General features: G+C 39.0%; 1 protein-coding gene across 8 annotated transcripts in view; it reads right to left on the minus strand.

Annotated features, from left to right (window-relative positions):
- Positions 1-1,791: 1,791 nt before the first annotated feature.
- LOC141554179 (uncharacterized) overlaps positions 1,792-22,098 on the minus strand; it is a 31,822-nt gene continuing 11,515 nt past the window's right edge. For 3 of the 8 annotated variants that reach the window (XM_074285809.1, XM_074285808.1, XM_074285807.1), the window contains 4 exons: positions 19,294-19,380; positions 11,732-11,858; positions 10,745-10,840; positions 1,792-8,751 (listed from right to left, as the gene is read on the minus strand). In XM_074285809.1, the coding sequence (XP_074141910.1) occupies positions 7,340-8,751; positions 10,745-10,840; positions 11,732-11,858; positions 19,294-19,311 (1,653 nt within the window). In that variant the 5' untranslated portion in view covers positions 19,312-19,380 and the 3' untranslated portion in view covers positions 1,792-7,339. Of the gene's footprint in view, positions 8,752-10,744; positions 10,841-11,731; positions 11,859-12,283; positions 21,774-22,098 lie in introns of those variants that run through there. The other 5 variants (XM_074285810.1, XM_074285814.1, XM_074285813.1 and 2 more) reach the window with 5 other exon arrangements.

Consider the following 22,098-nt stretch of genomic DNA (forward strand, 5'->3'; position numbering starts at 1 on the left):
TACTTTTTAACTGAGCTTGAGAGCGTCATTTATAGGAGCGAATCCGAACTTTTCTTTAAAATCACAATACATCAGGTACACAGCCTTTTCCTGTGTCCTATTTTATCTACATGCAGCATACTTTTAGCCTAATCTGTCCTCTGGGTCCCCAGACCTCCCAGATGGTCTCCCTTTGCCAAACTAGGCTGCACAAAGGACTGAGTTCTGGATTTCCCTATCAGAATATGGTCTGATGCATTTTGTACATTTGTCAGGAATGGAGAGAGTGACCAGTATTAAAAATATTGCTTACCCAGGAAGCTTTGGGGTCATCCAAAGAGCTCTGTAATTTCCTGAAGGTAATCCAGCTTGCTCTTTTCTCCTTTTCAACCTTGACATCGGTCTTTCCCAGACGTACATATGGATGGGCAAGATCTTTGCTCTATCCAAAAGTAGTCTCAGCTAAGCTTAGAAACAAAAAGAATTTAAATACAGATAAGGGACCAGGTTAAATGAACTGAAGATGGAGAGAATTCAGAGACTTTTTTTCTACAAGGTGTCCTGTGGAGAATGCATCCCTTGAGTTGTTGGAGAGATGTTTGCTCTTCTCTTCTGTATTGTTGTATCTTCTTCTGAAGAACTACAAAGAGAAAAAAAGATTATTGGTCTCCTGCTTGCAGTTTGTATGTGGGGAAACTGAGGCCAAAAAGAGCAAAATGGCTATTCGGGTGCCTTTTTCTTACTGAAATCCATCATGTCCTTTGCTCCACTCAGAAAGTCATCCCCTTCTGTCAAGTGCTCCTCTTGCACTCACAATCGTACTTTTGCCATTGCTATTTCATTCCTTTCTATGCAACAGCTCTCTCCCATTCCAGCCAATGCTGCACTCAGCTGTTAAATGGATCATTGGAGAATGCAGGTTCTAAGATATTAGCCTCCTGCTCAAGAAAGTCTGTCCCTTTCTATTACCTCCAGAACCTAATATAGAAAATCCTCTGATTGGCCTTGAAAGTCAATCCTAACTTGACCATGTTCTCCCTTTCCAATTTCTTTAAATTTTACTTCTCTCCAAGTACCCCATGAGCGAGTGGCAATGTCCCTCTGCCTGTATCTCATCATGATGCTTCTGATGCTGTGGCCTTTTCTCTTACTATCCTATGGGACTGGAATGCCCTTCTTTCTCACTTTCCCTTGCTTCCTATTTCCTCAGAAATAAACATGAGGGAAAAACTCCAGTTCTATTCACTTCCTAATACCGCCTCCCAGTGTGTTTATTGTTTTGCACATGGTGAATATTGGATACAATAGGGTCTGTGATAGGTATCTGTGTGTTTTTTAAGTTTTTTAATCTTCAACTGAAATAATAAAAAAGCATTTCCCTACCTGAAGCAGAACACAAAAAAGTGGGTTCTCTGCAAAACTATGGATCTTCATTTCACACAGCTTGCAAAAGAAGCATGAGTAATACTGCCCCCTTTTTTTGAGTCAACTCTATTCTTCTTTCTGGTTTTTTTTGGGGGGCGTGTTTATTTACAAAATAATTCAATGATGTTCTACTTTAAAAAAAAATTATGATTGCTTATCTTATTCCTGAATTAAAATTTGAGAAATTAAAAAAAAAATTGCCATAACACATACATCATGAATCTGTTGAGGAGTGAGATAACCTAACAGCAATATGGGTGCCCAGGCTGGTAACACAGGTTTTGTGAAAGAATCTGCAGTCTGAAAATGAGGTTTTTGGCAAAATGGGTTTATTTTCTCTGAGCAGCTCTCTCAGTGGGCCACTTCCTGATCAGGATGATAGTGAAGTTTGGGATAGAGTCTTGATTTTTTTTTTTTTTTTAAAGTCTTCTATGGTTTGGTGCTCAGGTTGATTAGGGGCTAATTTCCAAATCAATAAGGGTAGTGATTGTTTCCCAGATCAATTGGGGGTGGGAATTTCCTGTGGGAGCCCAGTAGAAGGTTGGGGATGCTCCCATCCCCCAAAACATCAAGGGGACACAGAATCCTATTATATCATTTCCCCTTCAAGCAGTCACCCCCAAATTCATTTGAGACAAAGGGAAGGAGATCTCATTTTCTGGATCTGCTTTTAGCTGACAAGGGCCCTAGAGCTGTCCCTAAGCTCAATGGGGGTTCAGGCTGGGAGGGGAAGTGTGAGATCTGAAGATAGCAGCAGCAACATCTAGGGGATGTTGAGAGTCCAAGTCACTTGTCCCATGATCTTCAGACTGAGTGAGTAGCTGGAAGTTCATAGCTTGGAGTCTGCAGGAAACAAATCTCAGCAGCAGATTAAAAGTGGGCTTCCATCCAGGGTAGAGATAGTGACATTTGGGAATGGGGCCTTTGCAAATAATGCATGGAGTCCTATCTGTGGAGTGCCCTCAAGGCCCCCCTTAGCTCCCTAGCTAAAAGGCTAAGAAGGAGTTAACTGCTGGCATCAAGAAAAGTAGGAGAGAAAATGCTAGGAGCAAAATTCTCATCCTTGGAGTGAAAAAAAAGAAAGGAAGGAGATTATAGTGAAAGGACACAGACTATTTTACCCTCCTTTTTCCAGAGCAGTTTCAGGGGTTCCAGTTAGTGAATGTGTCAACCAAGACCAGAAGCAACATGAAACTTCTGCAAGGGGCATATGTGTGAAGTCTATTTGCCAATCTTTCCCTGGGCATGTGCCCCTTCTCTGAAAAGAGGGGGAGGTTTAACAGCTCCTCCAGGATTGACTTGGGCACAAAGTGGGCAAGCCTGGTAGATGTTTCTAGTGACTTGCCTCTGAGATTAAAAGTTGGCTTGAGAGTGTTTGAAACCAGCCAGAAGGAGAAAGGATGTACCTCCTTTCCTCTGTAAATCTTGTCCCTGTGAGCTACATGGAGGGGTATAAGAATCTGGGAGCTGGGGATTAAAGGTGCCACAGTCAGGGGTGAATGGGCAGCAGCTTTAGCAGATGAATCTGCAAACCTGTTCCCCTTGACATGAAGAGAATCTCCTTTCTGGTGTCCTTTACAAAATATGACTGAAACCTCTCTGAGGTTGTGGACAGGTCCAAATGCCTTAAATTTTTAGCCAGTGCTAAAAGTTTATGCACAAGAATTTCTCAATAAGGGTTGCAATCCTTCTCCAGCCTCTGACTTTCTTGGGTATTGGCGTTTATGGGGGAATACACTGGGGTCTCGCAGCCGAAAGCTGGGGTGGTGGTTTTCCAGGATTTCTTGGTCCCAGACAAAGGAATCTCTTTTCTCCCAGAATTCAGAGGGAAATTATGAGAGTTTTAAAAGAAACAATAAGAGATTACCTAGAGGTCCGAGAAGAGAAAATTGGGCCCCCAATTTCACCCTTAAATCACAACTCAATAAGGGAGCAGGATAGAATAATAAGTGTTTAAACAACAAGTCACCAAACTGATAAGGCAGAGGAAAGGTCGCAAAAGACTTCTTAAGTTTCCCTTCAATCCCCATTCTATGGGGGGAGGGGCCAGACTGCTGAAGCAAGACAGAGGCCTCCATAGCAAAAAGAAATTCAATGGTCTCGCCGACCATATCCGAGGACACCCAGGATTCTGATGTCAATGTAGTGGTGGAGTAAGGGCAGGGAGCAGCTTGTCCCCTGCAGGCAGTCTCTCCTCCAGTGTCCCTCTGGTTGCTCTTGGGGCAATGACTGGGGATGGGGGGAGAACCTCAGAGGTTTCCCTTCTGAGGACATTTGAGAGCCTGATGGCCCTGTCCATTATACCTGAAGCATGAATTCCTATGGTTCCTAGATATGGCAGCAGCTAAAATTTGGGACTAGTCTCCATTTCTCTTTTTAACTCTGTGCTCTTCCTGCTCTGTTGCTTTTCAGTCTTTTTTTTATTAAAGACTCCTTCTTACAGCTGAATCTAGGAAGTTTGGGGACCCAAAATTGACTTCTGTGGCTTCCTCTATACATCTAGAGCAGATTGTTTTAATATTAACATCTCCCCAAGAAAGATCAAATTGGAGGGCAATCTCTTTGGGATACAGAACCAGTAGAAACACTGTTGGGCCAAAGGTATGTAAAATTTGATAGCCCTTTGGGCACAATTCCATATTGCTTTCCAGAATGGCTGGATCAGTTCACAACTCCACAACAAGATATTAGTGACCCCAATTTCCCAAATCCCCTCCAATATTCATCATTTTCTTTTCCTGTCATCGTAACCAACCAGAAAAGTGAGTAGTGGTACCTCAGAGTTATGTTAATTTGAACTTCTCTTATCAATGATTTAGAGCAATTTCTTCATCTGAAAATTGTCTGTTCGTATCCTTTGACTATTTATCAATTGGAGAATAGCTTTAATTCTCATGAACTTGTAACTCCATTATTCATTAAAGGTTTGGAGGATCTGCTGAGACATTTGTTTCTTCTCTCCCCATTACAATATTATTAGCATTACATGTCTCATTGCTCATATAATTTGGTCTTTCTGAAGTCCTGTGGATTCCTGGTTCTATACTTCAAATTTATTACTCATCTCATCTTTTCATCAAAAATGCTCAAAGTCCTTTAGGATCAATATTGTGACCATAGGATTATGCCCAATTTTTCACACAATTGGTTGAAAGCCCAGGTCTTTTCCTTTTTGGCATATTGTATGCTAATGTCTCTGGTTTATAGTAGAAGCTGCAAGGCCTTACAGAAATTTGACTGGTTCCTTGGTCTTTAATTTACATCCTTCTGGATGCTTCCAAGAGTTTCCTTTGATGCGGATAACCTGGATTTGGGCTGACAACCCGGTTTTTCTCTGAGGGTCTTTGAAGGTGATTGGTGGGTTCTTTTTGTTTTTACTCTGCTTTCTGTGCTGAAAGATCTGGTTTTTATTTTTATTTCATAACACCTAAGATTCAGAATTTACTGAGTCCTTAACCAAGAGACTTGTACTCACCAAGGGCTTTATTGGGCACTGTCTAATTTGTCTGACTTGGGCATAGACCCTTGAAGGCAATTGTTGAGTGGGATCTGAGGAATGAATGCCTTTCAAGCACTGTGGAGTGTCCTGTGTGGGACCATGAAGGCAGGCATTCTGCCTGGATATGGAGCTCACAAAGGAAAATAATGATCAACAAGCCTGAGGAGCTGTTGGTTCAACATTCTTTGCAGGCCAAGAAGAAGAGTTTGTACCAGATCTCACAGTATCTAGGCAGGGCCAGCTGCAAGACGAATCCCTTTACTGACATCATATGGGAACTGGCTCAAGGAAACTGGGGTGGGGAGTGGGGATTTAATCTACAAAAAATCTTGGATCAGAGGAAACTAGGATGGTCCTTGAATGTAAAGGAGGAAATCACCATTGTTCTGCTTATTTCCAGAAGGAAGAATCAGGAGTCTCAGAACCAGGCAGTAGGAATGAAAAGGAAGACTGACTTCATGTAAGTAATACCACCTTGTAAAATCTGAGCTCTCCAGAAATATAAGTGGCTCAGATTGCTCTTCCCACTACACATCTTTGGGGCAGTTAATTGTTACAATGGATAGAACACTGGCCTTGATATCATCTTCATGAGTTCAAATCTAGCTCAGATATTAAGTATCTATGTAACCTTAGGGAAGTAACTTAAACCAGCTTGCCCCAGTTTTCTCAATTTTAAATAAGCTGGAGAAAGATATGGCTAATATTTTTGCAAAGAAAACTCGAAATGATGTCATTAACACTCAGAAATGAACAAACAAAAATACATGTGGTGACCACTTATAGGTTATGTTGTAAATATACTGAAATCTTTTTTTTTAGGGAGAGGGAAACAGAAATAATTAATATTTACTATTGTTAGTACTTCATCATTTACAGTAATGTTTATCAAAATGTGCTTTCCTTCCTTATCTTTTTTAATATGATCTATTTTTATTTTTCCTTCATCTGAGATCAGAATTGCTACCCCTGCCTTTTTCATTTCAGCTGAAGAATAATAAAATGTGTTCTAGTCTTTACCTTTAATTTGTGTTTCTCTATCAGATGTGTTTGTTGTAAACAACATATTATACGTTCCTGCTTTTAAAGCACTCTATTTGCTTGCATTTTATGGGAGCGTTCACCCATTCACATTCCCAATTACAATTACCAGCTCTTTATTTCCCTCCATCCTATTTTCTCCCCAGTATGTACTTTGGCTCTCCCCTTCCATTTGTCCTTTAGTCTAATTTTTTTTTTTTAACCCACCTACTACTTTATTTCCTATCACCCGTCTCCCTTCCCCTAGTAGGTTTTTTAAATGCACTCCACCCCTTGCCTTTTTTTCTTCCCCAGTTCTCTTATCATTTCCCCTAGTATTTCTGCCCTCCCTTCTATCCTGCTTCTCCTTTTTTTTCCTCCCTTTTTCCTCCTAATTCTTTAGAAGATAAATTTCTTTATTGATTCCCTCTTAAAACCAAACTGATGAGATCAAGCTTCAGAAAATGCTCATCTCCCTCCCTTCTTTCCCCCAATTGTAATAGGTCTTTTGAACCTCAAATAATCCAGTTGTCTTTCCTGTTTTCCAGTATAGACCTTTTCCCACCACTTAATATCTTTTTCTTTGATATCATCACATCACAGTCCATTGACAAGCACACCCTCAGTCCATATGCTGCCCCTTTTGTAAGCCCCAGGTATGACAGATAACAGTTCTCAAGAGGAACAAGTATTGTTTTCCCATCTAGGGATATAAATGGCTTAACCTTTAAATAATATACATTTACACCTTGTTTATCTCTCTATGCTTCTCTTGATTCCTGTGATTATACATTACATTTTCTGTTTAGTTCTGTTTTTTTCAATTTTAGAAATGATTGAAAGTCCCTTACTTCATTGAAGCTCCATCACCTGAAAGAAGATACTCAATCCACCTGGGTAGTTAATTTTTGGTTGTAACCCAAGGTCCTTTGCCTTCTGGAATATGATATTCCAGACCCTCTGATTCTTTATTAAAGACACTGCTAGAGCCAAGATAACTGCCTAATCTTTTATTGCTGTTGGAATCCATAAAGTATTTTCATGTAAAATAAATAGCACTGAAAAAAGTTCCTGCCCAGTATGGGATCCATTAAGTGTTCCTGCTCATTGAAAGCCTTTTCACATTCTTTACATTTAGATTTCTCTCTAGTAGGAATAATCTGATGTTTCTTAAGTTTGCGAAATACAAGAAAGTTTTCTCAATTTTATTACATTGCAAGTTTGGATTTTGATTATTCTGCTTCAACATCAGTACATTTAAAGGATTTCCTTCCAGTATGAATTTATGACTTAAAAGACATTAAAAAGAAAAGTTTTCCCACATTCCTTGGATTTTTAGGGTTTCTCTTCAATATGAATTCTCTTACATAAATTAAATTTTCCCATATATTTAAGGTTTTTCCACATTCATTAAATTTATGGTATCACTTTTGTATGAGTTTTCTTATGTCTATTCAGATGTCCCTTATAGTTGAAGGCTCCTCCACATTCATTACATTTAAAAGGTTTCTCCCCAGTATGAATAATCTTATGTCTATTAAGGGTACCTTTCTCCCTGAAGGATTTTCCACATTCATTACATTTAAAGGGTTTCTCTCCAGTATGAATTCTCTTATGTGAATTAAGGCCTCCCTTTTGCTGGTAGGCTTTTCCACATTCATTACATTTAAAGGGCTTCTCTCCAGTATGAACACTCTTATGTGAATTAAGGCCTGCCTTGTGGCGGTAGGCTTTTCCACATTCATTACATTTAAAGGGCTTCTCTCCAGTATGAATTCTTGTATGTGAATTAAGGGCTCCGCTCTGTCTGAAAACTTTCCCACATTCATTACATTTATAGGGTTTGACTCCAGTATGCATTTTCTTATGTGAACAAAAGGTTCCTGAAAATCTGAAGGCTTTTCCACATTCATTACATTTATAGGGTTTGACTCCAGTATGTATTTTCTTATGTGAATTAAAGGTTCCTGAAAATCTGAAGGCTTTTCCACATTCATTACATTTATAAGGCTTCTCCCCAGAATGAACTGCCTGATGCCTATCTAGGTATGCCTTGTCTCTGAAGGCTTTTCCACATTCATAACATATATAGGATTTCTGCCCAGTATGGATTCTCTGATGTCGTCTAAGGCCTGACTTATCCTGAAAGGCTTTTCCACATTCATTACATTTATGTGGTTTCTCTCTTGTATGAATTCTCTCATGTCTATAAAGGCTTGTCTTTCTGCTGAAAGTTTTCCCACATTCATTGCATTCGTACGGTCTCTCTTTAGTAGGAATTCCCTTATGCTGACAAACATATGGCCCCTGACTAAAAATTTTCCTACCTCTATTACATTGTTTTATAGACTTTTCCTTCAGATTTTCCTGATGAACAGCTACGTCTGCATTGTAGCTGGAAGCCTTACCACATTCACCAAATTTATGAGCTTTCACTCCAGCATGAATTCCTCCATGTACACTAAGGCTTGAATTGATGTTGAAGGTTTTGCCACATTCATTAATTCTATGAGGTTCTCCTTGAAAATACACTCCATGGTAATCATTAAATTCTGAATGCTGACAATAAAACTTCTGATATTTATCAAACTTGCAAAGGTTCTTCTCCATGGAAATTCTGCTAGATGAAGTTTTGCTGCACTTAATTATTAGCTTCATGGACTGTCTTTCCAGGTTGTTTATCTGATTTTCTAATCCAGTTTCATAATTCCAAGTTTCTTCCAATTTAGAATCCCAGAAATCATCCTTGACGAGTCTCTCTCTGGTAGGAATACATTGTTTTGGAGTTGACTCCTTGGTTTCATATTTTCTTTCCTCAACAGGGGAATCTGAAAGTATCACAAAAAAGCATCACCACCCAATGCTCAATACTGTGGGGAAAAGAAAACTATTTTATGCTCAATTCTAGATTCAGTCATCTTCATTAGGAAAAAGGATGACTGATATGGGGAAGGGAGAAGAAACATGATCAAGAGGGAGATGAAGCTCAAAAGCAGGTGAGGGGAAAGTAACAGAACTGCCCATGACTTCAAAAACATTAAAATTTTCAGAGAGAAAAACAAGAAATCTAAAACCATAGATGATTATATTTAAAGTTGATCTCTGGAACACTGAAGAAGAGATAGTGACTGAAGCTGTGATTTTATGAAGAAAATCCCTTGACCAAAACAGGTTTACATCCTCTAAGAAAAGTATAGCTTGAGAGTTGCCTAGAACATTGAATAGCGAGGTGTGACTGCCATACTGCACAGAGCACTAAACCTCCAGTCAAGAAGACTCATCTTCCTGAAAAGACTCTTTCTAGCTGAGAGATCCGGGTCAAGTCACTTAATCCTGTTGGTCTCAGTTTTCCCATCTGCCACATAAAGTGGAGAAGGAAATGGTAGACCATTCCAGGATCTCCACCAAGAAAACCCCAAACAGGGTCAGAAAGTGTTGGACAAAACTCAAAATCTCGATAGAAAAGCATTGAGAGGTGAAGTAAATTGTCCAATGTCACACTGAGAAAGTGTTAGAAGCAGGCTCTGAACCCAGGTCTGCTAACTAGGAAGTTGATCTTTTATACTTGGTACAGACCCTTAGAGCCTGCTTTCCTGTCCTATGTTTTCATGTACTAGGAAAGTCCCTCAATTTGTTGAGAGAGAAAGCCAAAGTGTGAGTAGCAGTTGTGACACTTGTGAGGTCACCATGGGCAAGTCAAGATCTTCTGCCTTTCCCCAGGCCTTATTCTAAAATAAGAATGACACAAACACAATATATCCCAAACACTGGTAAAAAACACTCCTAAATCTGCTCCCAGAATATTAGTTATGGTTATTATTAAAGTCAGTAATGAGTTAAAGAGAATTTTCCATGAAACAGTGAAATAGCTGATAGCACCAATTCAAGGTGGGAAAGGGAAAGTAGGAGGTGGATGGAAGGTATAGACCTTTACAGGATCTGTCCCTGAAAAGAATGAGACCAATTGGAAGGAAGAAAAAACAGAAAAGAGGACTGATTTTTTAAATAGAAGTCAGACTTAATTATACCTGAAAGTTCTTTATCTATTATCTTTCACAAAGTACTGATCAAAGAGAAAAAATAATCTAAGGATTTAAGAATAGAAAATACTTATAGAAATAAAGGATAGGTTAACATATATTTTAACACATTTAACATGTACTGGACTACCTGCATCTATGGGGGAAGGAGGGGAAATTTTGAAAAATTACCCATGCTTAAGTTTTGTAAACAAAAAGGCATAATATAAAAAAAAAAATTTTAATTAAAAAAAAAAAAGGAAATAAAGGATAGGACCCAGCACATTGGTGGAAGGCTAAGCTTCAAGAAGAATTGCAGCTTTTTCTAAGACTAGAGAGAAATACAAGGACAGATTTACTAGAACGTTTCTTGACACAAAAGGTAAGGTTACAGGAGGAGTGCAGGAAGGACAACCAAGGACATCCCTTAGGCCTATGGACCTTGAAAGGGAGCTCTAAGCCCAACATTTCCAAGGTAACTCACTGTAATGACCCAGTCAAGCTCCTGCTGGCAGTGAGGCCTGTCTCTGCCTAGATTTCTGGGTCAGGGATTCTCAGCTGCATCTGACCATGTATAAGCCTCTCTGAGGGATTTCTGGGCAGAGATTCATATCTCAGAGGAGTTTGCCATTTCCTTCTCCACATCATATCACAGAGGAGACCCACAGGGTTAAGGGACCTGTCCAGGGTCTCACTGCTGGGAAGTTTCTGAGGTCAGACTGGAAGTCAGAACCCTGAGGCTCCTTCAGTCCAGGGCTGGCACTCAGGGGATTGCACCCCTGCACGCCTGGTAATTACTCACCCTCAGAAATGCATCTGGGGTCTTCTTCCCTTAACAGCTGGGGGGCATCATGTCTCTCCAACCAAGAAATCACAGTTGGTTTAGTTACTGGAAGCCCTGCTCAAGGAGAAATAAGTGGGAAGTGCTGAGAACACAGAAACAACTCAGAACTCAGTCCTGGTCTCTCTCTAAAGAAAAGGGGCAGGCCTGGAAATGCCAGTGGAGAAGCCTCAAAGACGCCTGAAGAAGTTTCCCTCAGCAAATGAGAGGAAAGGGACACAGCCTTTGGTGCAGACACAGGACAGCTGGGGTCACATTCACCCACTCCTAGTCTGCTGGGAGAAGTCTTCCTTCTCTGCCCTGGGGCTCTATGGAGAAACTGAAGCCTGGCTGAGCAGAGAGAGGAAAGGAAGAGCCTGCAGGGCTGCAGAATGAAGCTGCTGATTTCCAGCTGGAAAAAGGAGGACTTTTTGTCTGGGAAGAGCAACAACTGCTCACAAACTGCCCAAAGGTCTGAGGGCATCTCTATGAAAAAGTATTTGTGTGACTCTCCCTACATGTCCAGCAAACTCAAATTTAGTCAAGCTCCTCAGCCACCCACAGCCATGGACTGATGGAATGCTCTGACCTTGCAGTGGCTCACACATGATGCTGTCCCTGCCATCTCTGCAGGTCACCATGGGATGTTTCCCCAACTCTGCCATGTGCTGTTCTTGCCCTTTAACTTTTGTAATCCTAGTTTCCTTCAGAGCTTAGCTGAGAATCAGTGATCTCTGGCATGAAGCTTTTCCTTACCCCCCTATCTGCTCCTGCCATCACTTGGAAAAGACTTGTTTCAAACCAACATTTCTGTTAAAAAGTATTTCAACTCAGGATCTCTCTGGATAGTACAGAAGCTCCATGAGCAGGCTCTTTTTACCTTTCTCCTCCTAATGAGTGCCATAGTTCCTGGTACTCACCTGGAGAGAAATAAATGATGACAGAATGACTAAAAAAAAATTATCTTACCTAGAAAGAGAAAGTTCTCATAGTTCTCCAGCATCACATCCCTGTACATGTTTTTCTGGCCAGGATCCAAATAGCTCCATTCCTCCTGGGTGAATTCCACAGCAACATCTTGGAATGTGAGGAATTTCTAAAACATGACAGAATCTTAACTTGAAAGATGAAAGAGACTTTAGAAGACACCTACTAACATGGGTCAGAACAAAAAAGGGGAATCATTTGGATCTCAAAATATAGACAAAAAGTGAAATAAATTTTATTTTTTTAACTCTCCCTTCTCTTTTTTCTTTTTTAAACAATAATATTTTATTTTTCAAAATGCATGCAAAGAAATTTTTCAACATTCACTCTTGCAAAACCTTGTGTTCCAAATTTTCTTCCTTCCTCTTCCCCCCCCCCCAATTTTTAACAGCAAGTACATAGATAAAACATGTGAAATTCTTCTAAATATATTTCTACCTTTAACATGCTTCAAAAGAAAAATCAGATCACAAAGGAGAAAAAATGAGAAAGAAAAAGAAAACCAAAAACAAAAACAAGCAAACAACCACTCACAGAAAAAGGCGAAAAACTGCTTTGATCCACATTCAATCCCTATAGTCCTCCGGATGCAGATGGTTCCCTTCATCACAAATCTACTAAAACTCCCTTGAATCACCACACTGTTCAAAAGAGCCAAGTCCATCACAGTTGATCATCACATAATCTTATTGCTGTCCACAATGCTCTCTTGGTTTATGCAAGTTTATGTAACTCTTTCAAGGCTTTTCAGAAATCAACCTGCTTAGCACTGAACAATAACATTCCATTACACTCATAGCACAACTCCTTTAGTCATTCATTTTCTAATTCTTTGCAACTATAAAAAGGGCTATTACAAACATTTCTGCACATGTGGTTTATTTTCCACTCTATCATGATTTCTTTGGGATATGGACTTAGGAGGGACACTACTGGATCAAAGAGTATGATCAATTTTACAACCTTTGGGCAAAGTTACAACTTGTTCTCTAGAATGGAGGGATCAGTTCACGACTCCAACAACAATATATTAGTGTTCCAGGTTTCTCACATCCCTTCCAATATTTATGATTAATTTCCTCTCATCTGCGCCAATCAGAGTTGGTTTAAGCTGCATTTTTCTAATCAATAATGATTTGGAGCACTTTTCAATATGACTAGAAATGGCTTTTTAAATTTCTTCATCTGAAAATTGTTTATATCCTGTGACCATTTATCAATTGGAAAATGACTTATATTCTTATAAATTTGAGACAATCCTTTATATATTTTATGAATGAGGCTTTTTTCAGAAATATTAGATGTAAAATATTTTCCCCACTTTACTGCTTCCCTCCTAATCCTGGTTGCAGTAGTTTTATTTGTACAAAAACTTTTAAAATTTAACACAATCAGAACTATCCAATACACATTTCATAATGTTCTCTAGTTCTTCTTTGGCCATATAGTCCTTCCTTCTCCACAGATCTGGGAGGTAGACTATCCCTTATTCTCCTAAGACGCTTATAGTATCACCCTTTACGTCTAAATCATGAACCCATTTTAACCTTATCTTGGTATGGGGTACTCAGTGTTGGCCAATGCCTAGTTTCTTGGACTCTATATTGGGGCTCCATCGTAGTGCCTAAGATCACTGTCAAATGGCCATAGAATATTTAAGATCAGAGCATCACTAAACAGGGTTATTTCCACTGCTATCTATCAAACTATCTTGAATGATTTTGATGTATGTAACCCTTCTTGTAAAAGGAGTTATATATAATACACCATTCAACTGAATGAAAACTGGTGGGATACAATAAGTACAATGAGATCTTATGTTTTCCATATTTTTCAGTTAAATGTGAAAGAGGAAAGATGTGTCAAATAATGATAGTGTAAGTGTTTCCTACAAATACCCAAATTGAAGACTCTTTCAATTTATAAGGAAATGATTCTCATAAAGATTTTCTAATGACAGGAGAGGAAGAATACAGATCAGTAGACACTGATGTTTTTTCAGTCACATTTTTAAAATAACATTAAGGCACGATTATTTTCCCAATGGTACTTTCTCTTTATCCTTATCAAGCCTTAAAAACCCTTGCGCCTTTGCTTTTCCTGAACAAAGTCCCTCTGTATAAACTTAGCCCAAGACAGGTGTTTTTTCCATCTTTATCATGTTTAGTGCTATTTCCACTACTTCATTTTGAGGTTAGATTATGGCAGTTCCAACTGCTTGATGGTGAAACATAAGTGATATAACAATTTTCAGAAATCTTTTCAATTTTTCTTTTGTACTTGACTTCCAATTTTCATCCAAAAAATGTACCTGTTGGGACTACTTAATTGTATATTTTATCAAGCCTTTTAAAAAATGGTTTGGCTTTCCATTTTTTTTTTTTTTTTTGACTAAGGAAATGATACTTCTCATGACTATCATCCTTTTTTGTAAAACTTTGTAAATGAGCATATATTATAATTTGGTATTACTTTTGGAAATCATCATTCTCTGCCATATAAGTTACATATTTACTGCATCATATGAAAAGCAATAAACAGTCCATATGTTTAGCATGTATTAGATTACTTAAGATGTGGGGGAGAGGGGAAGGAAGGGAGAAAATTTAGAACACAATATTTTATATGAGTGAATGTTGAAAATTATCATGTATATATGTTAAAAATAAAATGGTTTAATTAAAAGGAAAAAAAAAGAAAACTAATTAGATATCAACAAATGCAAAAGACCTGAGGAAATGATTTGGAAGACACAGGATGGCTAACAGGCAATTGCAAGACTCACAGGAAACTCCCTGAAACTTATAAAGAGGAAAAGATATTCAAAGGAGAAAGGGCAGAGGGAATGAACGTATTTCACACAACAGGAAATACAACTCATAACTAAACACTCTAAAAATTTTTGCAACCACTAGTTAGGAAAAAACTAAAACAAAAGAAAAACTTGTAAGAGGCACTATCATATACTCCTTCAGGAATCAAAAAGAAATGAAAGGGAGGAAACACAAGAATTAGATACAAACGTTCTTCTGGTGGTATGCATAAGTTTTATTGAAAAATCAGACAAGACCTCTGACCTTTCAAGGTCCAGGAGTTCACAAGTAAGGACCAATCTCTATCTAATCATTGTGCTGTGCAAAGGACACCAAAACAGTATTCAGTTCTAGTAGCTAGTTCCCCACAATCGCTTTTTCCCCATTAATACAACAGAAGACCGTCTTTGCTTTTTCTCTTAGGAGGGAAGAAGGAAAGATGAAAGCCCAAGATGCAACATCCAAAGGCTTGTGGATTCGTGCCAAGAGGAAGCAAAGCTACTCCCACTTTCCTCCCACTAGAAGAGAAGATTCTTGAGTGAAGGGACTGTCTTGTACCTCTTTTTGTATCTCCAGTGTTTAGCACAGTGTCTGGTGTACAGTAGGTTATTTCAAAGTATTTATTGATTTGAACGATGTAGTAGAGGAAGTGATACGCTGTCAGGAAAGAGAACTCCATCCTTCAAGTTCTCTAGAGTAATATCCAAAGTCCTCTCATAAGAATTCAAGAATTTCTACAGTCTAACACAGTATCTTTTACAAAGATTCCTAGATAAAGGCAACCACTGGATAGTGGATAGAGAACCAGCCTGAATTACAAAGAATCCAGTTCAAGATCCTTCCAGGACACATCATGTCCCTAGGTATACTATTTCAGCTCTCAGTACTCGAGTAAATTAAGACAAGCCTCCATGGAGCAATCCTGATCTTCCCAGGAAGGATGATTTCACCCAAGTGGATAAAACTCGATCTAGTTCAATAAAAAAAAAATTAAAAAGAACTTCACCACTCCTCTCAAGAACTTTTCACTCCAGCCAGTCTTCTTGGAAGTTCCTCTAAGAGAAGGATACATTCACATTGGGAAGGATGATCCATTCATGCTTCTTTTGGCTCTGTCTTGAGAAAAATAATTTGGAATTTTCCCGACTGGGCTGCCCAGCATTCCAGCTCTGCTGCAGAGGGCACAACTCCGAGGCTGGCCACTTTGTTGGAATGTCAAGTGTGCGCTCAGAAAAAAAATTTGTTTTATAGAGAACTCACACATGACAACATGTGCTCACAAGGTGGTCAATGAGGCAAGGGTGCCCTCAATGGATCTGCAAAGAACTTCAGAACCGAGTGTTTGACAAGGGAGACACTGGCCCAGGACCGCCCAGCATGATGTGCCCTCACACAAGGCCCTATGCTCCACCAGGGAAGCAGAGCTGGATTCCCTCAGAAGAAACACGAGATGTGCTCAGGCGGAGAAGCCCCCTCCAAAGGGTCCTCGGGACCACTTGTGTCTGACCCATGGCCGAGCATTCCAGCTCCTAGTGGTCTGCTCGCTCACACTCCGACACATGTAACTCAGCTCTGTCACAGGGATGTCTTCAAGATCTTTACAGGTGAATTCCCAAAGACTTTAGACATCTAATCATTGTTTTGAATGAACTTTCTCTTTTCAAAGCTGAATCCTGCTACTCTTTTTCTAAATCTGTAAAGAAGTACTGGTGGTTTTTGTGAATATATTTGATACTCTCTTTCATGACAGAAGTTGCAAATGTCTGTCTTTTCCATGCTGATTCTCTGGGGTTTTCTACAGAAATTAGCACATTGCCTACAAGTAGAAATAATGGTTTGTTCCTTTGCCAATGTCTTTATAACTTATCTTTCTTACTTATTCCTATCATTAGTATTTATAGAACTATGGTGAAGAATGGTGTAGAGATAATATCCTTACTTTATCCTCATACTTTATAGGGAAAGTTTGCTGGTATTTTGCTAATACAAATAAAAAAGCTCATATTTTAAGATAAGTCCTTCTGATTATATTAAAGGGGGGTTTTCTGGAGCTACCTTTCTAGATTTTGTAAATATAAGTAAGTACAGCTTACTATCAAAGATGTTTATTAATGGGTTGTTACTGATTTTGTTAGTTATGTAATTGTTTTGAAGGTAATGAAAAGGCAAAACTCAGGGCATCAAGTATTGTTGGTAAAAGCATGGTATCTCAGATATATAGGAAATAGGAAGAAATATATCAGGCCAAGAAGCAGTCCACAACATATAAGTGAGGTAAAAGATGAACATGTAAAACTTTTTTCCAAATATAAGTAAGGGCATCTGTCAGACTGGCTAAGATGACAGAAAAATTAATGACAAATGTTGGAGGGGATTTGGGAAAACTGGGACACTAATATATTGTTGGTGGACCTGTGAATGGTTCCAACCATTCTGGAGAGCAAATTGAAATTATGGCCAAAGACTTATCAAACTGTGCATACCCTTTGACCCAGCAGTGTTACTACTGGGCTTATATCCCAAAGAGATCTTGGAGGTGGGAAAGGGACTCACATGTGCAAGAATGTTTGTGGAAGCCCTCTTTGAAGTGGCAAGAAACTAGAAATTAAGTAGATGCCCATCAGTTGGAGAATGGCTAAATAAATTGTGGCATATGAACATTATGGAATATTATTGTTCTGTAAGAAATGACCAACAGGATGATTTCAGAAAGCCTTGGAGAGACTTACATGAACTGATGCTGAGTGGAATGAGCAGGACCAGGAGATCATTATACATAGCAACAGCAAGATTATATGATGATCAATTCTGATGGAGGTCCTCTTCAACAATGAGAGGATTCAAACCAGTTCCAATTGCTCAGTGATGAAGAGAGCCATCTACACCCAGAGAGAGGACTATGGGAAACTGAGTGTGGACCACAACATAACATTTTCACACTTTCTGTTTGCATTTTGTTTTCCTTCTCAGTTTTTTTTTTTTTCTTTCTAGATCTGATTTTTCTTGTGCCACAAGATAACTGTATAAATATGTATACATATATATGATTTAACATATATTTTAACATATTTAACATGTATAAGACTACTTGCCATGTAGGAGTGGAAGAGGGGGGGAAGGAGGGAAAAATTTCAAAGTTTTGCAAGTGTCAATCTTGAAAATTTATCCATGCATATGTTTGTAAATAAAAAGCTTTAATTAAAAAATATAAATGTATATGTATATATTATATAAGTGTATATGTGTATAAATGCAGTTTTAAATATTCAGTAAACTTCTTTTTGAGTTCCAAATTTCCTTCTTCCCTCTCTCCTCACTGAGGAGGAAAGCAATTTGATATAGGTTTTACATATGTAGTCATGCAAAACATAGCCCCTAAAGAGTCATGAGGAACATTTTTCATATGGGAAACCACTGATGGCCAATAGCCATATGAAAAAATGTTCCACAGTGCTAACAATAGAATTTCAAATAAAAACAACATTTCAGTTCTGCTCCATATACAACAACCTGGCAAAGATGATTTTTAAAATGTCAAAGTTAAATTAGGGCCTAGGGGAGGCAAACACACAAATATACTACTGCCAAAGCTGCCAATTGTTCTAGCCGTTCTGGAAAATAAATCAGAAACTAAGAGGATGCCCATCAATTGGGGAATGGTTGAACTTGTTGTGGTACATGACTGTCATGGAATACTACTGGGTTCAGGAAAATGAGGAGCAAGATGATTTTAGAAAAACCTGGAAAACTTACATGAATTGTGAAAAATAAAGTGAACAGAACCAGAACATTGTACACAATAGCAGCAGCATGGCATGATGATCGATGATGCTATTCTTAGCAATACAATGTTTTTTTGTTGGTTTTTTTCCCCCTGAGGCTGGGGTTAAGTGACTTGCCCAGGGTCACACAGCTAGGAAGTGTTAAGTGTCTGAGAGTAGATTTGACCTTGGGTCCTACTGAATTCAAGGCTGGTACTCTATCCACTTCACCACCTCGCTGCCCCCCTTTTTAATTTTTTTAAAAATTTTTTTTCTTAGCAATACAATGTTAATGAAAAATATCTCCATGGAAAGAATGGTATATGAATGCAGGCCAAAAATATTATTTTTCACTTTTTTTCTGGCCTCTTCTTTCCTTCCTTGTATGAGTTTTCTTCCACAAAATGACTAATAGCATGATGCTTTACATGACTAAACATGTATAACATGTGTGTGCTTGTATATATATGTCTCTCTGTATTTCAGATTGCTTAGTATATCTTGAGGCAGGAAGGCAGGAAGGGAGGTGAAAAATGTGAAACTCAAAATTTAAAACCAACAATTGTTAAAAATTGTCTTCCAGATGAGTGGGGAAAAGTTTAATTTAATTTAATTTAAAAAAAAGAAAAAGAAAAAGAAGAAGAAAGAAAGAAAGAAAAAACTATCATAAAAAGAGAAGCAAGAAGCCTTAGACAAAGAATGGACAATGTGCCGAAGGAGGTGGGGATGATTCCAAGATCCTGAACAAAGTGACTGGCAGAATGATGGAGCTCTGTCAAGAAACAGGAAGTCTGGAGAAATGCCAGGTAGGGGGTTGTGGGAGAAGGTGAGCTTTCTTTTGGACATGTTTCACTTGGGATACATCCAGCAGGTGGATTGTGATGCAAGAGGGATACTTAAAAGATAAGTTAGGCTGGGCAAGGTTTGTCCCTCTCTCCTTATTCCCACCTTGACATGTCTGTATTCTTACCTTTCCCTTGAATGCCATGGTCCTCCAAAAATCAAACCTTTTTCAGTGTTTTCTTTGAGGTTCTGACCTTTCCCAAGTCTTGTCTCCCTAGAAGATGGAAGAGTTACTTTGCAATATATTTTTGCTTCTCAGTGCTGACCTGCTAGTAGTACCAACAGTCACTACCAGCAGAGCAAGAATTCAGACCAAGTCTGTGCAGATTTTACCAAAAGGTGGCGGAACATGCCACATCAACTTCAGAAACCTCACCCTAAACACCAGAACACACAAATGCCCACTTTTTCAAACACTGAATAGGACAGAACCATTATCATAACTGAAGACAACATAACAATAATAATACTAAATAAAAATCTTTGGTGTCTAAAAGAATTAGTTATCTAAGGAAGAGGTCAGTAAACAAAAACTCTAATTAGATTGAGATATGTAGTTTTATATATACTCACACATATAACAGACAAATACATCTGAGAAATAGAAAAGAGAGAGAAGAGTACAAGAAAAAGCAGAAATATTAAAGTAAAAATTCTGGAAGAACTGGCTCTAAATCCTATCTTAGTAGGATCTGGCATTTATCAGCCCTGTGAGCCTGCCCAAAGCACATTGCTTTTCCGGGATGATGAAATAAGAGGGCTGCACCTGAAGAATTCTATGTTCCTTTACTGGGCAGGAAGGTGGCACAATACATACAGCACCAGGTCTAGAGGCAGGAAGTTCTGAGTTTAAATCCAGCCCCAGATAATTAACAGTTAGAAGATCCTGAGCAAGTCAATTAATTCTTTTTGCCTCAGCTTCCTCAGCTACATGATGAGCTGGAAAGGACTCTAGCACCTTTGCTAAGAAAGACTCAGAGCAAGGTTGATACAAGTGACACAACTCCACAACAAAGCTCTCTCCAGATCTCAAAGTTAAGTATTCTAGGATCATAAAGAGATCAGTAGGGATGTAGGTACCCACATGCACATCTATACATTTTTTCAAACTTACGGCTATTTCATTGGTTGGGGAGGTCCATCCCTCTCCAGGCACAGGACATCATTTCTCTATGACCTGGGACAAAACCTGAGAATTCTTTTCATCGAAACCTCAAGACATGTTGCTTACCTGATTCTGAACTTAGCCAGGCCAGGCGTTGCAGCACAGCTGGAGATTATCCTCAGAAGCCTCTCCAGGTGAATAAGACTTTTCCATTATCCATTTGTAACCCTTCTAAGAACAAAAGTTCTCTTTCCTCCTTATAGATGGACACACATGGTCAGCTGCTCAGGCTCCCTGATATAAACAACTCAGGACCAGCTGTATCTAAGTTTCGAAGGGACCATCACCTGGCTAATTCCTTTTATGTTCAGCATCATAATGCACAAAACATTCTTTGTATGGTGTATACATGGTCTTGGACAAGTCACTCAACCCATAGGCTCAGTTTCTCCAACTGTTACAAGAGGGCAATCATAGCTCCTAGCTATTCCCCTTTAGTTTATCTGAAAAATGAACATAACAATGACAGCTACTTCTCCCGGTAGTTGGGAAGATTAGAGATAATACTCTGCAGAGTACTTAGCCCGGTACCTGCCTCAGAGTAAGCACTTTACAGGTATTTATTTCCTCCCACTTCACTTATCTGAAAAATGGGGACATGAATAACAGCATCTACTTCTCAGGGCTTCCAGAGAATTAAGTGAGGTAACCATGTGGAATGCTTTACAAAACATTTAAGGTCTTTTAAAATATGTATATTTAAAATTAAATAGAGTATAAAAAAGAAAATAAATGGGGAAAGACAGAAAATAGAAAAGCATTTGTCGCATGCCCAGAAGACATTAGGGAGGATTCAAAATATGTAGCAATAAATTTCCATTTCAAGAAAACATGTATAGTGATAGTAGACGCTGTCCCTGAAGTACACTTGGTCTCCTTTCATCCTATTCCCTTCCCCCAAGCAGCTACAATGAAGCAGACATTTATGTTCACACATTCCTACACATAAGCAGCCACATCTCTGTCTCACATTCACCCACAGGCATACAAAGACACATGGAGCCATCTGCACGTGTCCCCACATGTATCTATATACAGACTCACAAACACACATGCACACATACATAACCCATCCACACCCCAACACATACATGTATCTATATACATAGATGTGTACCCACTCACATACATAACACCTGTCCGTACTCTCCTCAAACATACTTTTATAAACACACTTGTATACACCGACAAGCGCCCACACGTATATTTTCATCAAATACACACACGCACTTGTTGAGACCCGAGAATTCACAAACTCAGTCCTCGAGTTAAGGCCCAAAGAGTTACTAGAATGCCAACTGAAACTGGCTAAAGTTCTGAGGAAATTGACCAAAGAGCCAGAAGCAAGAAGCTAATTTCATAGCCAAGAAGTCACTGATCTGCTCATTTTATGGCTGAGAGGCACAACTGAGGAGGGCAGGGTGGGGTAACCCGTTCAGAGAACTGAAGCCACTGGGCTCCCAGACAGCAGATGGCTCTCCCACCGGCAGCACAGTGTGAGACACTGCAGAGACCATGGGTTAGTCCTAGAGTTTCTCAGGAATTGCTACTTTCTCACACACAAAAACATATATATACACACATGCACACACCCATACACGTCATTACTCAGGCATTTACGCAGAAATACACAAGCTAATGCTCCCTTGAGAAACCTGAACAATAATAATAATAATAAAATCTAATAAACTCCACCCCGATCCTTGTTACAATGTTATACAAAGTCTCTTCTTCCCGGTCCCAGCTAATTCGGCTCCAGGTGTCCTT

This window comes from Sminthopsis crassicaudata, chromosome 2 (assembly GCF_048593235.1).
Source record: "Sminthopsis crassicaudata isolate SCR6 chromosome 2, ASM4859323v1, whole genome shotgun sequence".
Classification (NCBI taxonomy): domain Eukaryota; kingdom Metazoa; phylum Chordata; class Mammalia; order Dasyuromorphia; family Dasyuridae; genus Sminthopsis; species Sminthopsis crassicaudata.